Source organism: Melanotaenia boesemani, chromosome 9 (genome assembly GCF_017639745.1).
Source record: "Melanotaenia boesemani isolate fMelBoe1 chromosome 9, fMelBoe1.pri, whole genome shotgun sequence".
NCBI classification, from domain to species: Eukaryota; Metazoa; Chordata; class Actinopteri; order Atheriniformes; family Melanotaeniidae; genus Melanotaenia; species Melanotaenia boesemani.
The window spans coordinates 12,463,836-12,489,869 of NC_055690.1; the positions used below are offsets into that span (position 1 = coordinate 12,463,836).

The 26,034-nt window shown below is 39.2% G+C and overlaps 1 protein-coding gene across 3 annotated transcripts in view; it reads right to left on the reverse strand.

Annotated features, from left to right (window-relative positions):
• Nucleotides 1–26,034, reverse strand: part of fndc3a (fibronectin type III domain containing 3A) — a 42,907-nt gene that overhangs the window by 10,139 nt on the left and 6,734 nt on the right. For 2 of the 3 annotated variants that reach the window (XM_041994305.1, XM_041994304.1), the window contains exons 3-14: nucleotides 18,565–18,640; nucleotides 5,086–5,162; nucleotides 4,737–4,983; nucleotides 4,312–4,605; nucleotides 3,741–3,799; nucleotides 3,002–3,168; nucleotides 2,829–2,888; nucleotides 2,612–2,750; nucleotides 2,132–2,185; nucleotides 1,903–2,027; nucleotides 1,552–1,726; nucleotides 516–602 (exon numbers count right to left, since the gene is read on the reverse strand). In XM_041994305.1, coding sequence (XP_041850239.1) covers nucleotides 516–602; nucleotides 1,552–1,726; nucleotides 1,903–2,027; nucleotides 2,132–2,185; nucleotides 2,612–2,750; nucleotides 2,829–2,888; nucleotides 3,002–3,168; nucleotides 3,741–3,799; nucleotides 4,312–4,605; nucleotides 4,737–4,983; nucleotides 5,086–5,162; nucleotides 18,565–18,640 — 1,560 coding nt within the window. Of the gene's footprint in view, nucleotides 1–515; nucleotides 603–1,551; nucleotides 1,727–1,902; nucleotides 2,028–2,131; nucleotides 2,186–2,611; nucleotides 2,751–2,828; nucleotides 2,889–3,001; nucleotides 3,169–3,740; nucleotides 3,800–4,311; nucleotides 4,606–4,736; nucleotides 4,984–5,085; nucleotides 5,163–18,564; nucleotides 18,641–19,382; nucleotides 19,497–26,034 lie in introns of those variants that run through there. The other variant, XM_041994303.1, reaches the window with a different exon arrangement.

Here is a 26,034-nt window from a genome sequence, read left to right on the forward strand (position 1 = left end):
ATGTATCTGGAAACATATGACCTATAAAAAGAGTTATAAAAAAAGCTTTAAGATAACAAATCTTCCACCTTACATGCAGGTCTGTACAGTTCAAATAGGATCTCTGATCTATGCCTATTTTTAACTGAGGTGACATTATACAGCTTTATTATTATGAGGAATGACGGTGAAGGTGTGACACAGAGTGACGGAGAAAAGACAGACACACAGTGACATGGAGAGAAACACCACAGTCTGTCCCTAGACTCTGTGAAATTCCTGCAAGCCAAAAGGCCACATATTGGTCAAACACTGTTCCACTAGCATCTCACTGGGGCTCCGCACTCAAGTCCTCCTGTTGATGCTGTCAGTTTCCCACTGCTTTGCTGGCAGAATCCTGTAAATGGATGAGTCATAGGGCCGACGTAGGACTCGGCACCCCTCCCTCCCTGATGCCTGGCCCCTCTCCACTCATATATACTCTACTTCCAAAATTAAACCTGCAGATAACCAGTTCTGACACTGAGCTCTCTTACCCTAAACTTGTACTTGGTACTCCTATGGAGATTCCTCACGGTGCAGGAGAGTTCGTCACCGTCGTAGCTTGGCTGGAAGCCATAGCCCTGGGACAAAGAAAAATAAGGTAGAAAGAAAACAACATGCTGAGCAATGACTTACTTCACAATCACTCAGAAAACAAAGTAGTCCACAGGAGAAACAGTTACAGGAAGTTCTCTGTGTTCTCTTACAAAAGCTTTATCTGCAGGCAGCTGCTTAAAATGGTAGTGCACCCAAAAATGTGCTTTTTTTTTTTTTAGCTGTAAACACAGTATTACTTAATTGTGATAAAAACCACATATTCTGTTGATAAAATCTGTTGTTTTTTATTTATTTATTTAATAAAAAAATGGGATTTTGTGGTTAAGAAAATGGCTCTACAGAGTAAAACCAGGTTATGTTTTTCATGAAAGAGAGATTATCTATGTCACGAGAATTTTTTAAAAACCCCCACAGCCCCTCCCTCCAGACGTAGAAACCATGCCCACCGATGCATATGAAGGGATGTGAACTTATATAGTGTAGATTTGCTAATGATATGCTGCTCAGTCAGTATGCCTGTTGGATGGGTTGTACTGAAAACATGAATTTCCCTGCAAAGGGATTAATAAAGTATTTTTCATTTCATTTCATTTCATTTCAGGACCACCTTGTTCATATGTAGCTGAGGAGATTCTGGAGGGGAAAGTCTTCCACCTCAAAGACAGCTCTGTGGCGTAGGTGCTTTGTGAATCTCATTCCCATCCATCTAGTGGCCGCTGAGCTGCTGTGTGTCAATCATTTCTGCCCGTGTGTCCTGACCCGCCCACTCTCCGCTCCCTGATCACCCCAACCCTTGCAGTTACTGGCATTTTTAAAATTCGGCAGTGGGTGGAGTTACACAAAAAAGTAGGGGGGTTAACATAAAAATGCCGCATAAGTTTTGAGCAAAAGTGTCAAACAATAATATGCAAATTGTATTTATTTATTTATTTTCTAAATTAAATATGGCAATGCTGATAATGACAGACTTACCGATCCTTCTTCCTCCATCTCCAAACTATAGTAGATGTCATCCTCTTTTGGAGAGCTACTGGGCCTCTGCCACTTCAGACACAGCCAGGTCACTCCCGCCATCTCCAGCTCTGGAGGGAAGGGTGGCAATGGCACACTGCATGAGGTGAACAGGTCCACCACTTCACTGAACTCGCTGGGAAGGGCAGAGACAGAGGATGGGATAGAATGGGAGGAAGAGACAGCAGAGACAGAGTGAGAGATGCACATGCACAAATAGATGGAGATGGCCAATGGATGAAAAGGTAACATGAAAATGGACAGCAGTGAGGGTGCAATTCAGGAAAGAATCTAGCATGTTAATGCACCTACCTTACACCCATGTCATTTTTTGCTGCAAGGCGGAAGGAGTATCTTGATGCTGGGGTAAGCTTGGTCACTCTGTACTGCTTCTGAGGTCCATAGTAGCACTGTTCATACACACCTGTGCCCTTCCCCTAAAGGGAAAAAAAAACATCTTTAGTCACAAACCAAGCTGCTATGAAGCTTAGCTACACATGTAAAAAATGACAGCATAGTTTCATGGAAAATTCAACTTTACCTCATCCCACTGAACAATGTAGTTTTGAATTTTGGAACCATTGTCACATGGAGCCTACGGATGAAGAAGACATTATTTATTACAATACACCAGTTAGGAAATTATATACTATATGTATCTGACAAAGATGTAAACTGTTTCCCAGCTTATGTAACAATAGTTGAATGACATGTATCTTACAAAGAAGAAGTCAACTGGACAGTCTATCTGTCGATCTGATTTTAACAACCAGTTTCTGGCTACATATCAAAATAAAAACTCTCCTACAAATTATGGGTCTGTCCCTTTTTATTTGGTGTAAAATCAAGATGTATGTACAGTTGTCCCAAACTTTAATCTCGACTTTAATGTCAAAAGAATCAAATCAAAATTATTATTTCCTTTATTATCAGGTAGAAGCTATTCCCATTTGTCCAAAAATTAAGAACTGTGTGGTTTGAAACCCCAGCTGCATCAATCATAAACCATTTTTTTTTTTACCTTCCACTGGAGTACGAGCGAGTTCTTGGTCCCACTGGCCTTCTTGGGAGGATTGGGAGGATCTGGCTCACAGTTTAGAGTGGTAAAGCTCACAGCCTCTGATGGACTTCCCAGTAAACAGTTGCACATTGCTTGGACCCTGAAGAAAAACAACATGTTTACACAAGGTTTCTCTGGGTATTGACAGAAGCTAAAGCAGTTAGAGGGTTATGCCAACCTGACATGACAGTCTGTTGCTGGTCGTAGACCCTCTAAAGTTGCATTTAATTCTTCCCCACTGTATCACAGGAAAGGAAAATAAACAGTATTATTTAGTGTTTATAACAGAATATTAAAATCTCCTGCACCATTTTGTGCTGAGTCTTGTGGTGTCTTGCTATTCACACTCACCAGTATGCACTCTGGTATTTGCCATCTTTGCCGCTAACTGAAATAGAGACCTCGAAGCTGAGGGGCTCTGGTGGGCTGCAGTCTTCCTCGACACTGCCATTCTCATTCTCTGGCCTGGTGGGTGTACTCCAGGTGACTACTGCCCCTCTGGCCTGGATGTCTGACACCTAGCCAATGAAAATTCACATGTCACCCATAATGTCTTTAAACAAGAAAGAAAAAAAAAGTACCACCTCAGAAAGTTTCCAAGTTTTAGAATAACATCATATAAGATTTCCTACCCTACATTTTCAAACAACAATCTAACTTCTTAGTAGAGAAAAAATAGACAAGAGATCAAAATATGCAAGCTGATGCAGCACTGGAAAAAGGTTTTCAGCTGCAGGGATGTGCTTTGCAATACTGAGATTTTTTCATTCTGTTGGAAGTTTAAAAATAGCCTGAGCTTGACTGCAGGGGGGGGGATCATATGGGGAAGAACTCAATCAGGTCAAGTTTGTAACTCCAACCCCATGCCCTGGGGCCTCACCTTAGTCCTTTACTTCCAACAGTTCAAGTCAGAGCCATTTAAGAAACCACTGTGGTTTGTTATAAGGCTGGAAAAGAATCCACTTCCTACTAAAGCTAAACTCTACAAAGCTGACAAGTAACAATTCATCATGATATTGACAGAAATCACATAAAACCATGTAATTCTAAGATGAAGACAGTAAAAAATGGGAAAGAAGTGAAAACCTACCACTGGTTTACTGATGGTATTCAAAAGTGCAAGAAGGGCCTGAGCTTCTTTGTCTAGTTCTGAAGGAGGGGAAAAAAAATCAGGAAAAGAAAACAGAAATCATGACATAGAGAAAAGGGTACATGAGATATAATGTTATCAGCAAATTCTGTTTGTCTCCACTGGATTTAGGGTGTTCTGTGATATCAATCTAGCTATGTATTAAATGAGTGAACATAATAATAGACTGACAGAATTGATAGAAAAAGTTTACAATGGGGTGTAATTTTACTCCATGAATACAAAACTAGTTGTTAGTATAAATAGTTTTTTTATTCTGAACAAACACTGTATGAAAACGTAAAACTGTCACTTTAAACTGCCAACTGTAGCTTAACTAGTCCTGAATCCAGCACACGTGACCTATAGGAAATTATGCAATTGTTTTCACACTGTATTATATTATATACTAGTTGTAGACTGGCCCAAGAGTTCTTAAATCTTTATGAAGTCACAAGGGGTAATTAACTAATGTAACCACGAGGCACAGGGGGAAAAACCTTGGCAAATTTGTACCATAAAACTTCCTTACCTCGTGACTCTCCATTTTTTCCTTTGCCAGTCTGCTTATCAGAGCAGGCTACTGCATGCCTATGCTCTGCGTCCAGCCCTTTCCCACCAATGCCGTTATGAATGTCCACTGTTGGGGGACTGCTGCAGGACTTCTGTGGTGATGATGGAGGGCTGTCCTTCACCTGCCCTCCTCCTCCTCCACCTCCCTGACGCTCCTTCAGTTTTTTCTGAAGACGTTCATGCGTTTTGCTAGTTCTGTCATCTCTGTGGACAAAGGATGGGCGGCCATGTTGGGAGTGAGAATCTGTAGAGACTGAAAACAAAAAGCAGGACATCTATAAGATTAAGAAGCTCAAAGACTACACAGATTGACTCTGGCCTTGATTGTATGCAAGTAAATAATATCTCAACAAACCAACAGTGTGACTGCTACCTTCAACTCACCCTGCTCTGAGAAGATATGAGCTGGATGGTACTGGGAAATGTACTGGGAGCTCAAGTCACCCACGCCCCCTGCCATGCCTGTGTACAAGTGAGGTGGAGGGGGCATCATGGCGGGGTGTGGGATGAAGGCAGGCAGGTGTGCATGGGGTGGAGGTGGAGGATGATGGAGAGGGGAATGACCCCCTGGGTGGAAATCTGGTTGCTGAGGTAAAACCAGAACCCGCCGCACTCCGTTCTCTTCTATGATCTGGAAAGAAACAAACACGACCAACATTTTTCAAAGCTGCTCAGAGTTAGTAGAAGATGACGATGACAAAAAATGGACAGGAAACATTTTGGAAATGAATACCTGTGAAACATATCCAGGAGGCACATAGATTGGAGGCACTGAACCATTTGGAGACATCATGGGAACCTGAGCAGGACCTGCGAAAGAGGAGAGAAAATGATCAAACTCAACACAACAGCTGATTTATCTGCAGCAGATGAAAAAATGCCATTAATTCCCTAGTTACAGTCTAATAGTTCTATAAAGGCAGCCTGCAAAAAAAAACGGACCAGAAATGAGGCAAAGTCAGACTATTTAAAAGTAGTGGAATTAAAAACTAAAAGCAAGACTTTTCTGCTATAAATGGTTTTCTTCAAGTATTTTAGTATAGATAATGTATGCATTTTACTGCACTGGGTAAACATAAAACTCCTCAGATCTTGCAAATGAAAACTTCCTAGTTTTAACTAGTATGAACCTCTAGTAGGGTAAATCCCGACTCAGTTATTTTATATATTTTTTAATGCATTAATTTATTTACTTTAACTCCTGTGGGTAAAAAAAAGGCAGAGAAATCCATTTTTAACATGGCAAATGAAAGAGGACCACTTTACAAAAGTGCTGAGAAACAAAGATTCCTCCTCTGTTGTAGGGGCCAGTTCAATGGCTTAGCTCAGCTCAGGGAAGTGACAGCTCAGCAGAAAGCCTCTCAGAGAGAAACAGAGAGCAATCTCTGAGCCAAGTTTGCAGATTAGCACATTTCTCATCTTTTAAACCCAAGGCAGAAACAACGGGGACTCAATACTAGATATACTTTAGACCAGAGGGACTCTGTATGGTGAATTGTTTTTTTTTTGTTTTGTTTTTTTTAATCAAAAAGGTGTAAGGAGAGAAAGCATCTCTGAATGAGCAGCCATTATGGGGTCAAAGCTATAGAAGATGACCTATGGACGAACATACTGAAACTTCCTACAGTCATTCTGGCACATGGCACCATTCCCTGCTGACATTAAGCCTCAAGCTCTAACAGGAGAGTCACAGAAAGTTCAGGCAGATACATGTTCAGTAATCTAGATAAAACTTAGGCAGCTTAAGAATACAGCCCCCTTATAAACTACATATAGAATAACCAATTCAGTTGTTCCTAAAAAACAAAAAAAAACAAAAAAAAACCAACATTGTTCATCTATGAAACGTAACCATCAAGATGACAAACAGGCATGAAAGCAGGATTTGTTATAAAGGCGTCAGTAGTAACTGGGCAACACCTCCACCAAGAATGACTGGGGTTCGGCGTTTACAGCTTTACTTAACTCAATAGAAAAACAGCTGTTTGAAAGAAAGGAGGAAACTTTTTTTGTGCTAAAGGAAGTAATGCATGACCCCCATTTGGTTATATGACTGGAAACGTGTGTGTGTGTTTATTTGGTTGCTTTTGTAAAGCAGTCCACCATTTCCCAGATAAAAGAAAAAAAAAAGAAAAAAAAACAAAAAAAAAAAAAACTGATGACATCCATACAGACAGTCACACTTTCAGGGCTGGAGGTTAAAGTCTGGTGATCTGATGTGGCTAAATAAATCCACTTTATATAAACAAAATTATATTTAATTGACTGAGACAGATGAGCTTAGAGTTACAACGAATGTACACAGAAGTAAACAAGTAAGCCTTTTTTAGATTTGTAAGTTTTTCTTTGATATTAATGTATTAATAGAAAGAAGCAGGGCCACAGCTGCCTTATGAATGGGCCCAATCCCTGTAGAACATACACTGAGTGTACAAACATCATACATGCCTCAGCTGTCTACTATTTTATGAATTAATGCTGTCAAGCGCCAGGCACAATACACCATATTATGCAGCGTTTCCCACAGAACAGATAGCAATATGTAGTGCTCCCCTGGCGTTGGTGAGGGAATCGAGTGTTGCGGTGTCGTGGTGGTTGGTGGAGTTGATCACTGGGGTGTATACAAAGTGTCTGCAATGGGTGGCGTTCAAACACACTTGCTGAGCTGCCATATTAAATATACACCTATATACTTATCTATTGTTCTTCAGTCACCTGCTGAGACCATTTAAAAGCTAGAAAAAACATTTAAAACTATTCAGCTCAATCTTAATTCTTTAAGTTCTTATATTGCAAGTTATACTGCAAAAGGGGGTTATTCAATGTTGTCTGCTTGTTCCGGTATCACACTGCTTAACGAAGTCAGGATTATCTTCTGAATCATAACTGTGGCTTGGGAATAACGAATGAACAAAATACCTATTTTACCATCAGAGGCCGTTTATTTGCATAAAAGGCATGGTTGGGGGAAATGAACTGCTAACAAATATTAAGTGTAAATTAATCTTCACTTAGGTAAACTTCAGATGTCCCAAGTGTCAGTGAATGCAGCATGTAATGCACTTCCATATATTTTTCTACATCAACATTAAAAAATGTCATTGGCTTTTTGTTTTTATAAATATAACATCTGACGACCATCTGACTATTTTCTAAAATCTAGGCCTTAAAAAAAATTCCTGTTCCTGATGAGTGCCCCTGCCTGGTCCCCTCACCAAGACTTTTCTAGACCCGCACCTGCATATAAATCTTTTCTATTACCTGTCAACCACCTGGTTAGAGAAGGGGCCTGCTCTGATTTGTATTTCACAACCTGTTCATAATTTCCCTTCGCCACATTCATGGCTCCTAAGAGGTAAACCAATAGTTTAGTGAAGACATCTCCTTGTTACATCTTGCTGTTTCACTCTCACTAGATATCTGTACCTGATCCATCTGGCTGTATTATAAACAGCAGATTTAACAGCTGTGACTCCTGCAAACCTCAGCTAATAATGAAAATAATAAAAAATAAATGCAAACAATGGGCTCTCTAATTAAAACAGGCTACTGTTTCGCATCAGCATCCTGCTAGTTTCCTCCTTCTCAACACGAGATGAATGATAAGCAAGAGAGATGGTACCTGCAGCAAAAAAGCCAATCAGCTGATCACCCACAGTCACATCATGATAACCGATTGGAGCAGCAACATTTGCACAAAACTGCGCAAAGCAAAAAAAAAAAAAAATTTAAAAAGCTGTGGAAAAAGTGGGCCATCATCATGAAAAGTATGGGTCTCAAAAGACCCACATCCCCCACAGGTGTGACACCCCTGTATGGGTATAAGACTACCATAGCCTATCCCAACTATAACTGCATTTCATCTTTATTGCGTTACCAATATTCTGACTTAGGGTGCAGGATGTTCATTATTAATAACGTTTAGCTCATAAGGCTAACATTACCTTTTCTGAGTTACAATAATTTTTGTGCAGGTGTGGTTGAGCACAGTGTATCAACTTTCCAGACTGCAACTCAAGATGTTCTTAACAGTCTTCTCTGTGCCAAATATCCCGTTGCTTTACGTTTTCTTTTGACAGACCTCATGTATTGTGCGTGGAGAGGAGGAGTGGACAAGTCAAGTGTCAGTGTGCGTGCATGTGCCAGTGATGCGCGAGTTGATCCACACTTAGCGGTTGCGAGTCAACAGTTCCTTATCGGTTTCCAGAGTCAGAACCAGACATGGAGAAGCTGCATTCAGCTTCTATGCTCCACATATCTGGAACAAACTCCCAGAAAGCCTCAGATCAGCTGAAACCTTTTTTTAATGCACTTGTATTGCTTTCTGCACCCTGCTGAAATGTTTTATGTAAAGCACTTTGAATTGTCTTGTACATAAAATGTGCTATACAAATAAATTTGCCTTGCCTTGCCTTGCCTAACAATAAAGCTAATAACGACGTTTCTTAAAATATCCTGATTTTATGCTTGAGATAACATCAAGGAGGGGCGGGGTGGAATCTGTGGTGCCACACATTGGTCTGTATGTGGGACACCCGATTATGATCTTACCCCACTGACCCAGTGTACCTTGCCATCAATCAGTCATGTTCTAACAAACACCAACCTCACAGCAAGCCATAACTATGGAGACCAATAACTGTTAATAGACTCTTGCATCAAACTTACAGAAGTAGACCTATTGTATTGAAAACAAAAGGACTAATGTACACCCCTGAGAACAAAGCCTGCACATGAAGAGCATGAACACAGTCACGCTGACCCAGCCATAATTGCATAATTATAATTACAATACAATTTGTGAGCAAGTTCAAAGTGTTTATTGTTAACTCTACTCACTTTTAAGATCCATTAGGTGGATATTATGCTGCATACTGCTCAGCTGTGCACCTGCTTAATAACTGATTAAGGCAACTCTACTTAGTGCTGGTGATTCTGACAAACAGCAAATCAAATAAATCACATTCATGTCCTCATTTGTTGTCCATTTAGACTGAAAGACTGTATACAGACTTGGAGACCATAGGGATAGGAAGACTGGCAAGGTGAAAAAGCTGGGATGAGGGACTCTTGCGCAACTGACTGAGAGAGAAAAAAAGAGAGGTAGGGTGGAGAAAGGGGTGGGGGACACACACTCGTTTACATCAAACTGACGCAAGACTGTTGACACAGATCAGATTATAAAAAAAAAAAAAAAAAAAAAACAAGCCACATCCCCATCCCCCTCCCCTGAGGGAGCATTGGTAGTGCTGACGTGGCCATGGAGTGCCAGCCTTTCCAGAGGAAGCAGCCACAGGAAAAACATCAGTCCTCCTCCAGAGGAAAGAAAAAAAACACAAGGGAGAAACTAAAACGCCAGGTATTCTCCATGATCACATACAGACGCACAAAGCTATGCTATTGTTGTGAGCCAATGCTGAACATTCAGCCGTTTCCTCTAGTCTAGAAATGGAAAAAGATCACAGCATGCACACAAGTGGAACTTCACAGGGTTTTTTTTTTTTTTTTTTTTTTAGGTATTTTGCAAGCTAAGAAGACTTGCAGATGAAATTATGGCAACTATCTAAGCAAACTGCCAGGTCTAATCAGATGTGCAATAGACTATTGAGTAAACTGGGGGAAAAAATTAAATAGGAAAAATATGCTACAAAGAGTAAGTATGTATTAATAGAAGGTTGTAAATAATAAAAATCAAGAAAAAGGAGAAAAGTAGATGAAGATGATAATGAGACAGAGGAACAGAAACGCTTCATATGAGACATCTCACATTAGCCACAAAAAGATGGAGTAGGCTTGATTATTGATTAGGGTTAATAGATCGTCTGCATCCACAAGTAAACAGGAGAGAAACTGGTGAAGGGACATAGAAGGTCACCTAGCAGAATAATTCCTGCAGAGCAAGGGAAAGAAGTGATAAAAGTAATAACTACAATGGCAAATTATAACTGTTTTGAGATTACATTTCTTGAAGGTAGGAATGCTCTTCCATTGATAAAGAATGTGGTAATATGCAGCAAATTACACAACCATGTGTGACCTTAAAATGTGTCAGTAACAGCCACCAATCCAGCCAGATGGAGCTGGGGGAAAGGAAAGAGGAAAGAGCTTTCCATGCTGATCAGTTTGTAAACCAAAGCCGACGGGAGGAAGCGGTGCAGTAAACAGTGGAAGAATTTAATAAGAACAGCTAATTTTTCCTCAGGTGTTAGTATACTTTGATTTCCTTATATGTCAAGCCATCCACGTGGTTCTTACAATCCTACTGGTATGAATGATGTTTACAGGAAGGAAGTGAATCTGTAACCTTCATGCTTGTGCTTGTTACAGAACATCACGCCCCGCTGCTGTGGCTGCTTCTCTGAGCCAGACTAAACCAGCAAGAGAGATGCCATGACTGCAGGGGCTGGATTTCTCTCTTTTTATATATATGTATTAATAATGAATTATTTGCCTTTGTTTAGGAAATAAAAGATTCCACTCTAAAAACTCAATTTCCTCCCAAGTTTCATCTAGTTGAGAAAAGTTAACCCCCCAAAACCCAGACATAATTTCATAAATGCATTAACAGTTGACATGACATAGAATCATCAGAAGATTTTTTTCTTATACTTTCCAGCCTTTCTAATTTTGTCATGGTAATGACAGAATGAATGCTGCGCTCAAGCTTTCTTGAAGCTATTCACTGCTGCAGCTGTGAATGAACCATCTGCACACCAGTTTGTGTACATGTCCTTGGAGTTAGGTGGGGGAGGTGAGGAGTATAAAAAGAAAGTGCTAATGTGTCTGGTGTTTGCAGTCCAATTATGTGAACCATATGTGAAGAGTTGGGCTTGTGAGAGGGTGTTGTGGGTAAGAAAACAATAATACCACAGTAATATAGAAGTGCATGTGGCTTTTTTTCTTAAATGATATAATATGGAGTCAGGCAAACTTGGGGGTTAAAAAAAATCCTGTTAAATCAATAACTATGAACAGTCTAATGAAACAGAACAACAGAGTAACCATAACATCCTACAACATGTCTTTATTTAACAAAAATGAAGTGCAAATGAAGGAACAGTGTGTGAAAAACTAAATAGAAGCACGTTTAGTAGGGATAATCTCTAGTAATCTTTGTGTATGCAATATTGCCAGTGGAGGAATTTTGGCCTCTACATTGTTGCTTCAGTTCATTGAAATTTTTGTTTCTGCAGAAATCCTGCACCAGCATTCCAATCAAGTTCTGGACTTTGACTGTGCCATTCAAACTCCTGTAAGTTTTTAGAGAAAAAAAACACTAATTCAGAATTTTTCTAATTGTACTGACGCAAACTTAAACATTTAATATGCTAACTGGAGCCTAGAGAGTTTGAAATATAGCTTTTGTTTGATGTTGTTTGTTTTTTTTCCAATTTCTCTGAACATAGACCAGTCTGACCTTGTTGTGACTTCCACGTTTGAGAAGACTGGCAACTGCTTTTAATGTCTAATTGTTATATATTTTACAGTATGTCCATGTGTTTCTTCCCCACCCTGAAGAACCCCAATTTGTTTTAAATGGCCTTGTGAGTGTTCCCATAATGATCAAGTCTGATGTCTTTCATCCTTGGCATTCTACAACACACACCTAAATGCTCCTGACCAGCAACCTTGTATAGGTGTATTTGATCAATAGCACTTGACTGCTATTTACCTTTTAAATTCCTATGAATGCAGAGGAGGTGTGCTTTGTCTTTTACGTGCTCCTTCTACATTTTGATTTGGTTTTTGTTAAATAAGTGATGACTGTAATACTTCACAGGATGTTGCTCATCTGGAGGTTTCATTTACTTAATCATACGACTTGGTGATGACCAGATGATTTTTTATGATGCCCTGATATGTAAAACAATTAAAACTGCAAGAAGCTGCATTTTCTTTTTCGGTGAATGACTACAACCTCCCAGCCCCTCATCTCTTCTGAATGCCAGACTTAGCGGACGGCATCCACTTATTTCTGCAGCAGACAAGCAATCACATCCATTTCCTGCTGTAATTGGTGCACTGCTCAGGGATTAGCAGGAAAGAACCTCAACTGCTCTCACAGGATCCTTTATCTTTTATTTATCTATTATATCTATTATATATATGTCCTAACTATTTGTGCCAATTTACATATGATACTGTATGACAGTGAAATGCATTCAATTCCAACTAATGGAGAGCTCTGTAAAAAATGTTATGCTTATAATTGCATCTTTGAAATAATAACAAGGACCTGACCAACAGAGTCAAACTTATGATACTGCTTCACCACATCTGAAAAGTCAAGCTTGCTTTGAACACAAATTATGGAAAATGTCAATTGCTGACCTCTCTAGATGTAAATTCTGGTAAAAGACAAACAAACAAACAAGGCCTATAAGTCAGACATTACTACTTTTCATAGCATATACTTCTTTTCACTTTAGAGTTTAAGATGTCTAAATTGCAGGTCCTACACACTCATGTTTAGGTGTCAATGCTTTCCAAACAAAGAAAGCAAAAGTACAAAAATCATGCTCAATCTCCAAATAACTTCTAGTAAAAATGGTAGAATGACCATCCTAAAATTTGTGGTACATCTCTGTTTGGCTCAAAAAGCCCACTGGAACCACACAGTGCTTTAAGCCATCACCCAAAGAATGAATCATACAAAGTGATGGTGAATCACCAGAAGAAGAGATCTAATCAACGTTACGATCCTGACTTGCCTCATCGGTTACCAAGCTTATCAGGTGGCTACAGATGCCTTCAATACAGCCTTCAGATCAGGAATCTTGTGGCAAATTCAGAGAAAAGTAAACATAGGCAGCGCATGGGGTGAAGTTATGAAGGCATGTCAACTCACATACAGAGCCCCCCTTAGGGCAAGGGAGATAATGAGCAAAAGGAGGCTAAATGGCTTCTTTAATAAGCTTCTCCTGCTAAAGATCCAACCTCCAAGGCAGATATCAAAAAAGCCAAATGCCCTGTATAAACTGCGATTTTCAACATTAAGCAGGCTGTCATGCTGTCACATAGACATCATGCCTACTTACTTAGCAGCTAAAAATACAAGAACAAAACACAAAAACTAAATTGGAATACATCTAATCAAGAAAAACATGTGCTGGCCTGATCGGTCTAGATTTGTATCTTTTTCCATTTCTGCCAGTACACTTTTGGGTTAAAGATGATCGCATGCATATATGCATGACAGATGCCTAAGTGAGCAGAGATAGTTTGTTGTTGTGCTCAAAAAACAAACCAAAGCAACCACATACGCATATCCATGCTTGCCTGGACTCACAAACATATATACACACACACACACACACACACTCTTCCTCTCCCTCCTTGCACTGCAAACGGTGAGTCATCCCTCTATTCACGTCACAGAGATGAGTGCACCCTGTGACAGGCCAGTTAGTAGCAGTCATACTGATCTATGTGGCACCTCTTAGTTCCAGGTTTTTCCTCTGATGGAAAAACTATGTATTCTTGCTCCCTATTACGAACTTTTACTCAGCTCATAATGGGGGGCTGGTGTTAGAGCTCAGTTAGACAAAAGCATGAAGATCATTCCCAGCTGTGAACACACCATAAGATGCTCTCCTGGCTCTGCAGCATCACCTTTTATCTTTCATTTTTGCTGCATTGTTATCAGCACTAGGCATTTCAGGCTTATTATTTTATTATTTATATACAACACAAGGTTCTGATAAAGGCTACAGACCTCAAGTTGTCTTCAAACGGAGATATTAAATACTGGTTGATGTATAGGTGACTGCCTCTGCTTCTGTCTGGGTCACAACAGGTGTCAAACATTCTCTCATAAATCTTTATTATTTTATGTTTTATGTCAACGCCACAAGGAATAATAAAATAAAAAAAAAAAAAACAAAACTGTTGCTATGAGCACAAGGAAATTATACAGAAGGGAATGTCCTGTGTAGCAATCCATCATAAAAGAGAATCATTTTCAGATCAATGTTTACCAGGCAACTGTTTATCATAATGGTTTACAGTTATGACCCCACAACACTCCCTCCTACATCTCCTCCAGCAGTCCTATGTTCAACCCTTGACAGGGATCCTTGCAGCCACTGTTAGGTTGCAAAGATCCCTGTCAGATCCAATAACCTTTAACTTAAGATAATATTCACTTGTTATTCTCCCAGTCTGGCGACTGCATCCATCAGGATAAATATGAATGAGTAACACATCCAATATAAACATCTGAACTCCTTTACTAAACACAGTAATTATGCAATATGTTGATGTCACATTATAATAAATCACTGGCTTATTTATCAGCTCTCAAAGTCAACAGCAAAAGCAGCTCTTGCAATAGAGGGATGTAAGGAATGAAAATTATGTTAGATTCATAAGTTTATTCTTTTGTCTGACAGATTTTCATGCATTTTAAAGAACAGGTTCACAAATTTTAACTAGAGTCTTCAGGAGAGTAATTATACAACCACTAACAGTGAACACCGTCACAGTTGACTCAAACTGGAGGCTTATGGGGAATGGATCATTTAATGGCCACTGCAGACACAAGAATTATCGCAGCGCACAAGAAACATCTCAATGCACATGCAGGCTTGTGAATCCTTTTTAATGTATATTCAATTTTTAAGCTCAGTCATTAACTTATTAGTGCCTCTTTAATGATGTGTAGTTAAATTTCTTTTTTTTTTTTTTTTTTAACTTGTCCTGTCCAGCATCGTAGCAAGCAGAATGATGGTCTGGCTGCTGTGATCTGCAAATTTGTTTTGCCAAGGGGAGCTTTAAGTTATAAGGCTCTTCTTGATTTTTATTTAAATTCTTTATTTATCTTGAATAACAGCATTTCCATAATATTGCTGGACCTGACTGGAAGGGACAGAAAGTGTGAACAAAAATTAAAAGGACAGTAGAAAAAATAAACTTAACACCAGACAACCAACTGCTACACCTGTACAGAAACACAACAAAGAATCTTCTACCATTTTTACAGGAAAGCAATGATGACAATCATCATGAGTACCTATAAGAGAAAAAAACATGAATCAAAGCAAAAACCAGAGTACCAGAAACACAAACACCAAAAACCTAAACAAGAAATGTAGTCAAATTTCAAAGTACCATAACATTTTCTGTCAAGATGTAGCATTTTCTATATGGAGGATTGCGATTTGACACCCTCAGAGACCTCATGGTACTTGGGGTTACACCGACTGAGTGGCTAAAAGGCAATTCACTTAACGATTACAGGCTGTTTATCCACACCTGTGAAGTTGTTCTGACACCAGTTACAAACAGATTAATCTGGAGTTTGTGTGTTTTTTTTTTTTTTTTAGCTAATTATAGAGAGAAAAGAGAGTAAAATAGATTACTGCCCTTCACAGGAACAGCTGGATTCCACGCTCGAAAACTTGGATTTATATGAATAATTTTCTGACCACTACTCTGTCAGATTCTGTGTAATTGTAATAACTCTGTGACAATTTCACACACACACACACACACACACAAAAACATCTTCAACAACGCCCCTTTTGAAGCGTTTAGTGATTGACAGTTAACGGTCAAGAAAACCTCAAAGTTAATGGCTATATTCTGTAAATGATATCTGCAGAGAAAATGATGTGATTTTTTTTTTTTATTTGTTTAAATAAGTTCAAATATTTACCAATAACTTAAGATAAATGGAGAAAGGGACAACAACGCTCACATACTATAACATGAGCTCCGCTGTGGGTAATATAGTAGAATTTCATTCTTTTACAAATTATGAGCATGGTAAAAGAAAAAAAGTAGTTAAATTTCTTAAGTACAACCAGAATATCCATTAGGATCCTTGTCACCTTAATTTTAACTGACAAATCCTGTTATTAAGCTTGGCTGAGCTTTTACATGCATTCAGGATTTGCTTTATAAATGTTCCCACCATAAAAATGAGGTGCATATAAATATCATGAAATAATATTGATGATGGTAATGTCCATATTCCACTGTTAGGTTCCAAGGATCCTTGGATCCTTGTCAAGTCCGATAACCTTTAACTTAAGATAATATTTACATGTTATTCTCCCAGTTTTTTGGGTGACTAGTGGCAGCAGTCTTGTTGACTGTTTTACCACCCTGGGGAAGTGTCTAAAAAGAACCATGACGTAGGTGCATTCTCATTTATTTGCTCACACCACGATATGCATTTGTGACACTGACAGCCTTCTCTACTTTCCGTAAAGAACCAAAACCACAAAACCTCCCTTTTTAAAAGCACACAGTGAAAACAGCTGAATGGCTCCAGGTCCCAGTGATTACTAGGAATTACAAAGTGGGCAAAGATATTCAAGAGCCCTTAATCCAGGGCTCTAAACTATCTGTTTTACTGTTACTACTGGTGCTCTTAACAGAACATTTTAAGATTACCTGCACAAAATTTAAGAGCAATGCTTAAACATAACAGTCCTATTTAGGCATAAGTTGCAGGACTTGTCAAATCTTCCTTCTTTTCCCAAAGGGCACAATGATCCACATTCTCATTACATTCTGCAGAAAAATTAGAGATTCTTTTTTTTTTTTAAAAATGCTTCATGCAGCTGCACCACAGTTCCATCTTTTTGTGTGTGTTCTGTGCAGTATTGCCTACTTGTTGATGGGAGTCCAGGGGCTTGGAAATTCTCCTTGGGTTCAATAAAGTCTATGAAGTCAGTGCAGCTATCCTTGGATGTTTCAAGTTTAAACTTTGGGATCAAGTCATTAAAAAACACATATTACTTTTTTATAACTCTGCAAGCATTTCAAGTCAGATGGATTTGCTCTTTGCCTATTTTCTATTATTATTCTTTGTCCTTTCCTTATCGGAAATGTGGGGTTGTAGACTCAAAGGAGGGTCTCAGTGATGTTTAACTAATAAAATGTGACTAACTTGTCGTCTGGTTTTAGTGGGGAAAAAAGTACAACTAAATTTTGAGCTAATATTTCTAACTAAATGATTGCCCTGTTTTTAGATTATTCTTACATAAACTAAAACACACTGTTTTCTAACGTAGTCACCAATTAATGTATTGAAGAAACTAGTCCAAAACAACTACATCTGCCATAAATTTACTCACTTCTGTGAGGAACAAATATGTACTTCTATAACACCATCACAGAGGCCTAAAAAAGTGAATTCTGGCCTAACATTGTCAATGAAACACAAAATGAATACACTTTGTCAAAAATAGAATTTATCTTGTTTTGGACAATAACTTGTATTGTATTGCAGCACAGGACGTTTTAATAGAGATGACTGAGTAAACATTTCTCTATAGAAATTATGCTTTGCTCACAGTGGCTATAATAGCCCTTTTCACACTTTCCATTTTAAGACAGGACTGTTGTGCTTCTCTTGCACATCGTGTTCTCTGTGAAAGTACAAAGGTGGAAGGGGTAGATCTCCCATTGATACACCTCACACAGGCATAACACTCTGTAAGAGAGAGTCAGGATCATAAAACAATGCTCTGACTAACTAAGGCTATGTCCACACGGCGCCGAAGCCAGTTCAGGTGGGAAAATGGTGGCGAAAACTAGGAGAAAGGCTACACCATCCCCACGAAATATCTGTGGTACATACTACAAGGCTGTGGGGGGTGCTACGATAATTAAAGATTAACACTCCAGAGCTAAATCGAGACGTAGCGTGTGCACAGATAATGACATATCTGCTTGCTCCCGCTGTTGATGGTACTGTAGTGCAATACTGTGTTATAAAAGCAGTGCGTTTTGGTGCTAAACCTGTACACAAGCCAAGACTGTCTGGAGCAGCATCACAACACAGTTGGTCACAAACACCATTATTGTTGTTGTGTTTGACAGGGACGGGGGGGGGGGGGGGGGGTCCTTTGTTTGTTTCTGCCAATAAGGTCAAACCACTGTGTGAACTGGGCTAACGTTACTGATATTTGTAATTAGCATCCTTTCAATAATTTCTTTACATCTGTAAAATTACACATTAGCCTTTCAAGTCAGCTGCTAGTTTCACACCTGCTCTGCTCTGCTGGAACATTTTCTGGAGGGACTGCACGTAAAAACGCAAATGTCTGTATCAGACAGACCTTTACCAGACCAGGTCACTAGATGGGGTGACAAATACTTAGTGTCTTTAAAATTTACAATACTAACCACTAGATTTCACCAGCACCTACACAAATGATATTTACAAGATGTAAAATTTGAAGCAGAGTCGCTTTCTTACCTGTGATACACTGAAACTGACCATCCTCTCGTCGAATAGTGAAGGCCTCACCTGGGTTTACCTGCACCAGGATTACCTGTGAAGAAACATAGAGGCATTGGATTTGGCCAAATGTTACTGACAAAAAACAAAACTACAGGCTTTCTAATTTCAGTAACTAGAGCAAGTTGGCAAACAGACAAACACTTGTTGTGGGCTTGTATTTCTTCAAAAATAAATGAACCTGAATAAATAAAATCTACTTGTGATTATTGAAGTTTAAATTGGTGGAACAGTTGCATCTTTCCCTCTTGTATATATCAGATAAACACAACCTATTTCCAGAAAAAACAAAAATTACAATTTCGATGAGGAAAAAAGAAAAACAAACAAAAATTAAAATAGTCAGACGAGACCAAAACTGTTTTTCTCAATACACACAGCAAAGGGACTTAGTTCCAGATGAAATATCAGGTACACACTGCCATGTTCTCAATGAGTCATGCTGCTTCAGTCATTATAAAAGACTTCAATATGGACTGAAAAAGAACAAAACCCTATGGAAAATATGCTCTTTCTTTCAATAAACCTTTCAAGTTATTATAGTTTTCCAATACAATTCTGTATAAAAAAAAAAAAAGAATTACATGCTTCCCACAAAATAAACAGTTACCCTATAATTTATTTGGCAAATCTGAATATGTTAAAACAAACTCAGACTCCACTTTCCAAACTCAATCAAAATCCATCATTCCCTTAACTTATCCTTTTAAAGTAAAAAAAAAAAACATGCATAACAAGGTTTTTGTTGCCTGGCACTGTGTGTGGGCGCTAGGTACCTCACTCTTGTGGAAGTCGCTGTCATAGAATCTACTCTCTTCTGGCAAAGGGCTTTGGCTATGGCTGTCTTCAAACACTGAAATCATCAGCACCTCCATCTCTGACAATGCTCCCATTCATGTGCTCAGCAGGGACAGGAAAGAGCCCTTTGACTGCCACACATAGAGTGTCATAAGATCATACAAACCCACACAAGCAACGTCAGCGGTGTGTGTAGTATGATGGTGGTGGTGGGAGGGGCAAGGGAGTCGAATTAAATCAAAGTCTGGGTACTTCACTCAGGTACATGTGTATGTTCGGTGTTCTCTCCCTTTGATGCGAAGCAAAAACAAACAGGATGATTTTTCTGATTTTTCCATTAAATTTTACATCAGAATTTACTTTGAAATGTACACGTTAATTATAAAAATTAAAGGAAGGGAATTTTGCTCGCAAAATATGCTACTTACTGTTGCCCGCATTGCTTTTTCTCATTCAAGTGTCACTATTCATGCAGTCACAGACAGGAAAAGATGCTCCAGGGTCTACTAGACCCTTTACCACTTCACCCAACCCTCATGAGAAATCACATGACCTGCGATGCTAACACATCTGGTCGAACTGGTCTTTTACACCCTCGACTTCCATCAACTCCTGCATTAAGTCCAGCAACAGACTGACCAGATGCAAGAAAAACAGCAGTACTGGGCTTGGTCTTTTGCTCTGAAAATAGTCTTCACAGAAAGTGTGGCGTGAATCTCATTGCTTAGCCTGGTTCAGCCGCATCTGCTCCAATAGCGGCGCACTCTGCAGCAGGCGACTTGTTCACTCTTGCCTCTGGCTCTAGTGCAGCCTCCCTGCCGTCAGTATCCACAGCAACCCTTTCAACAAATAAGCCACAGCGACGTCCGCGCCAAACCTTCACAGAAGGGATTGAAACCTTATCAGCAGTGGCCACTCTTCGGAAGAGGAGGCAGATGAGCCCATGAAAACAGCAGCAAAAATTAAAAATTACTTTAAATGCTGCCTTAGATTGCTATTCTCTTTCCTTGTTGCCTCTGTCACTGACTGTGTGCCAGCTCAGTTAACGCCTGCTGTGCTCCTTAATATGGTTAATTTCAATAGCATTCCATCAGGGTGTGATCATAGCGCTGCTGAGCCGGCAAAGGTATAAGGGGTCCATAGCGTGGGGAGTCCTTTGTTCAGTCTTTTTCACAACAACAACAATGGCGTGAGAGAACTGAGCGACCCACGCAGCTTCTGAGGCTGACATATACGACTACGCTACAGTCCCTCTGTCTCCCTCTCTCTCCCTTCACTCCCTCCTCCTCACACACTCTCTGGCTCTCTCTCTCCCATTCACAGACCAACATGACATACATCCTCTTAATGCACCGACCAATCATGAGATGAGGTAGTGGAAGTTCAATTGCGTTGGTGACAATTGCAGGTTTGAGTTTGCTACAGTCCTCAAAGATCACAAAGCATTATGCTCAGTCAAAACAGACACTATTTGTAGAGTGACACAGTACACACAGCTTGCAAGCGCTCAATGCCTTCAACATCTGTCCTCATTTAGTCTAAATGGATTGTTCCTTAAAGCGACAGTACTGATCACTTGATCAGCATGTGTCATGTTAACAGATGCATCACAATACTGCTAAGCAAAAAATAAATAAATAAATGCTGCAGAAAATGAAACGACAGTTTGCTTTACTGTGTTGAATGCAAAAACATGTGGACTGAAGCTATTATACAAGAATAGATACATGCAGTAATCATTTGAATCTGTGTTTAATAGGCTTAAAAACTAAAAACATTTTTTAAAAATTAATTTATGGAAAAAAATAACAGAGCGAAACCACATAGTTTACCCAGCACAGAAGCTAATAAGACGTTTAATACCGTTTTCATTAAATAAACCAAATTCACTCATTAAGCTGAGAAACCACTAAATAATGAGTTTTCTCCATTTATTTTCTCTTTTTTTAACTAATGTAGTTATTGGTAGAGCAAAAAGCTAAATTTAGCTTCTTACCAGATTTAATCTTATTTAAAATGTGTTCCAACAAGCATGCAGTTTTTATATGCTAACTTTAAACTTCTTTGCAGAGATAAAACATCAGTGCCCACCGCACAACTGTGGTGAAATCTGATTTGAAGGCGTCTCAAGAGCAGGTGATATTTTTGCTATTTAATTTTTTATGGTATCTTTACAAAATGATATATAAAATGAGTGAACATTACTTATACTGATATAACTTTATTTTTTGTTTCTGTTATTTTAAGCTCCGCTCTAAACCCTGTAAGCTGCTGATTCAGTGGCTGCTTCCAACTTTGCGGCTAGAATTTTTTCTCGACAAATTAAGTTACATTTTAAACAAGTTATTGCTACTTTTTACTGAGGAGAGTTGTCAAAGCACTAAGTTTTTCTCCCACAATACAGCTCTGCTAGAACACTCAGATTTACATTTGCCGTCAAGTCAAACTACGAATATAACTCGACATGACCATTTAATTAAACCACCATCCTTGTACCATTTTACATGCACAGGAGAGGAATTAACTAACTCAAGTACACCACCAGTCAAAAAGATCGGAAACATTTACCCACTGAAATTAATGGTAGCACGTCAAAACTTGTGACTGGTACTGGATGTCCGACTGCAATGCTGTGGACTGTGTAAGCAAACGAACACGGTATTCCGCTGGTTTTAACTTCCTCTGTGGGAGATAATGGCACATAGAAGCATAGCTAAATTTACTGCAGAGAGGTCATACAATCATGATTTTATCAAAGTGGCACAGCATCTGGACATGTTTTAAGTTTAGTTTTACTGGGCTTTTCAGTTGGTTTAATTTTCCACGGCAAAATATATTCCCACGATGTGAGCATGATCTCCTAATAACCATTGCAGCATGTGTTTGTGGCATTTTACTAAGTTATCAATGCAAAAGTGAGAAGTATGGGGGGTAAGGGTTGTCATCGCACTGAATTTGACTGCAAGAGACCATAAGGTCAGATGGAATATTTATGTAGAGTAATGTTACAAATGAATACTACTCTGGTTTGCTGAGTAATAAAGATCAATCTCTAAATCTGTGTTAATGTATTCATTAGTTACCCTAACTGAGGTGGTACAAAAGCACATCAGTATCAGTTATTTGCTGCAATCTACAATGGGAAACCAATGTAAACCAAGCTGTACTTTGTATTGAAAATATGTAGAATATGTAGAGAATAACAAACAAAACAAACACATATATGGGAAATATGTGATACAAATTTAGAGAACTTCATGTCCAGAAGTGCAGGGATAAACCTTGTCCTCACCACTGTAAAGCCTGGCATTCAGATATAAATTTATGCAAAAAAAAAAAAAAAAAGTGAGGATCAGTTAACACAAAATGTCACACAGGTGGCCACTGCTGTGTTTTATTACCCAAGAGAATGAGCTTGCACTGTGCTCATGACGTTTCTCTGCCACTGATGACTCAGAGTTCGGGTTTCTCAGTATTTGTTCCTCTTAATTGTTTACTGTGTGTTGATGCGGCATAGCAGCTGGGTGGACAGGAAACAGGAGCCAAATGACACAGGGAAAATCCTGCCAGGGTCGGAACTAGCCAGGAACTAACGCAGTCTCCCTGCAGCTGATGGATCACACTTGCGTGTGCAATGATGATTCAAAGCAATTTGATGATCCACCACCCTCCAGTATCTCCTAGAAACGCTGCATAAGAGCACAGTGGATAGAAAAAAATGGAGGTGGGGGACTTGTGAATAAGTCCCACAGAAAATGTAAATATCAGAACCACAAAACATGAAGGCAAAAAGTGAATCATAGAAATTGTGTTAACTGAAATCTGAGTCATAAGTATTTCCTACAAACTATGAACGTTGTTAAGTAGTTTTCATGTTTCTATTTGATACGTAAAGCTATTTTTTAAGAACAGTAGATGAGCGAGACTGACAGTACACAGCTCAAATTTTATGAATCGATATTGTACGTTTTCCTTTGAACCGATTAAATTCGATAAATCGATTTTTAAACACAGCCCTACTTCTGCAGCAGCCAAAGAATACATGGTATGTGAACATCTAGTGATGTATTGATATTCTTACCTAACCACACACACTCTCCCATTTGTGAATCCCTTCCACTGGTTATAAGCTTTCTGTTGTCTCGTAACAGACTAGCTACTGCTTACAATAGTCTCCTAGGGTTGATATTACCCCTTTAAATTAACCACTGCAGCCAGCAGTGCAACTTTAAAAGTCTTACAAACTAATACACATTTTTCTCTCAAGAATTCAGTATAGTCCCAGTCAAGCCAACACACACTAAATTTCAGCAACACCAAGGCCAAATGTAATAAGTCTACAGTCAATATAGAGGTGTGGATAGTGATACTTCCCCACCAGTCTCTCCTCAAAACAAGCATCCTTCTGCTCACGATCTTTGTAGTTTGGTATGCACTTTTTCCAAGCAGGAACTGATCCAGGTGCATGTGCAGTCGAAGTGTGTAGTCAGTGTGTTCAGTCTGCAGAATTACAATTACTAGGGGATGTCTATGTACTGTTGAGGATAGCAGTATTCATTTTATTGGCCTTCAGTCAAACAGATGCAGGAACTGAGGTTTGCCTTTAAAGGCCCATTTATGCTCAACGCACAAGACAGATACACAGACAGACGGACAGTTATGCCCGTGTCCTGCGTCAGTTACGCACGTAACTTGGTCTGTTTTCACGAAGCTTAGCCATCCGTGCACACAGGTTCTGAGACTCAAGAACGAAGCTGGGGCTAAAACCAGAACCACACTAGCACAGACCTCCCTATTCTTCTTTGCTGGTGGTTTGCATCTGCATATGCTTCATGTCTTCTTTTCAGTTTTGGTGTATTTCTGTGAGTGTTGCAGCGCCACTTATAGGCCTGGCACTGACAACAGCATTTTCACTGGAATTGTGTGGATCCCCACCTTATTGGAAAAGCTTTCGTCGGAACAAAAATTTACTTTTAAAAACAAAATTGTTTCATCTCTGTGTGGATGTGGTCTTAGTGAGGTGAGTGAGCTAGTGGAGAAGTTCATGTCTGTCCTGGTAACCTTCAAATCAAATCAAACTTTATTTATAAAGCACTTTTCATGGTTGGGCAACACAAAGTGTTTTACATGAAAAATCAATTCTTCCATATTAAAACAAAAAGAAACTGCATAACGGGAGAAGAAAAAAAAAAAGAGAAAGAAATTACAGTTGCACGCAGGAACATGCATTTATACACACATAGCATATACCCCCAAGACAAACAGTGGGAGCTTCACCACCATTATAAGACTTAGGCATAGAGCCTAAGTGGTTTTTGCCCCAGAAAATCCTAACTGATACGGTTTGTTTTTACTTGCTTAGAATAAAGTGCCTTAAACACTGCTGAGTCACATACTGTCTGCCTCCTCACAGTAGTTGACAAATAGTGGGCTCACCCCCGTCTTCACAGATGATTCAGTGGCCGATGAAGAGACGAGAAGAGTGGGTTGCATTTTTGTCACAACATCTTGAGCCCTCTGGCAAGTTGTGAGGGGAACTTATCCAAGGCCCTGTCTCTTCTGTCTGGCAATAGCATACAAGGCCAGTACTAAACACAGCTGAATTAGGAGTCAAGTCTCTCCATCCCACAGTAATATTAGCCCACACAATACACATAGCCACAAGCAGACCACACATTCATAGCTCTGTGTTCACTGCACAGTTTGCGAAGTAACAATATGCTGCAGTCTTTTTTACAAACAACTGGACAAACACCGGGTTTCTGAGCTCTAGATATCTCCTCATATCTTAAAAAAAAGAAGCATGTAAAACCAACATGAATATGTATGAATATGCACATCTAAAATACAACACTCTTAAAAAACATAATACCTACTCACCCATTGTAACTATATAGATTTCCCAAAAGGTTGATATTTATTTGAAACAAGAAGTCTGCACCAAGAAGCAACACTAATCCCTTAAAATCTCAGGTTATTAACAAAGACCTAAAATCCATCAAAACTGAGGAACATTAAAATACCCGTATAACTATATATATAAAAAAAACTGTTTATAAAAAACAAAGTAATGACCAAAGTGGGAGAAAATATACATATCTATTAGCACAGCCAACAGTTGAGCGCATAGGCCATTAGCGAGGCTTAAACATTGACAGAAACAGACCGATTCATCTGTTACCAATTTAGCTACAAACCAAACAGAAAGAGCAGGAAAAAGCAAAGGGAGGAGGGAAGCTTAAGTGGAAGGAAGCAGTGAATCATACTGAAGCCAAAGTCATCTCTTAAAAGGAATCATCTCAGGTAATGACCCCAAGACAACAGCTTCCTCTCTGACTCAGAATAATTGGTCCAATAGAGCGTTAATACCAAGCCAAAAAAAAAAAAAAAAAAAAAATCTAAGAACAAAGAATGAAGTATCCTTGCTGCTTCTCTAACTAAAAAGGTCAGAAACAGAGGGGTCAGCCATCGCCATGAATCCTCCTCACTGTCACCACAATCCTGCCTCATTCTGTCAGGGCCCAGACCCCTCCAGTAGTCCCTGCTCCTCACTCTGAAGCTGTCATGATATTTACGCACCTTATCAGACACAGAACACACAATCTACTTTCATTCACAGTATCGGTCAAA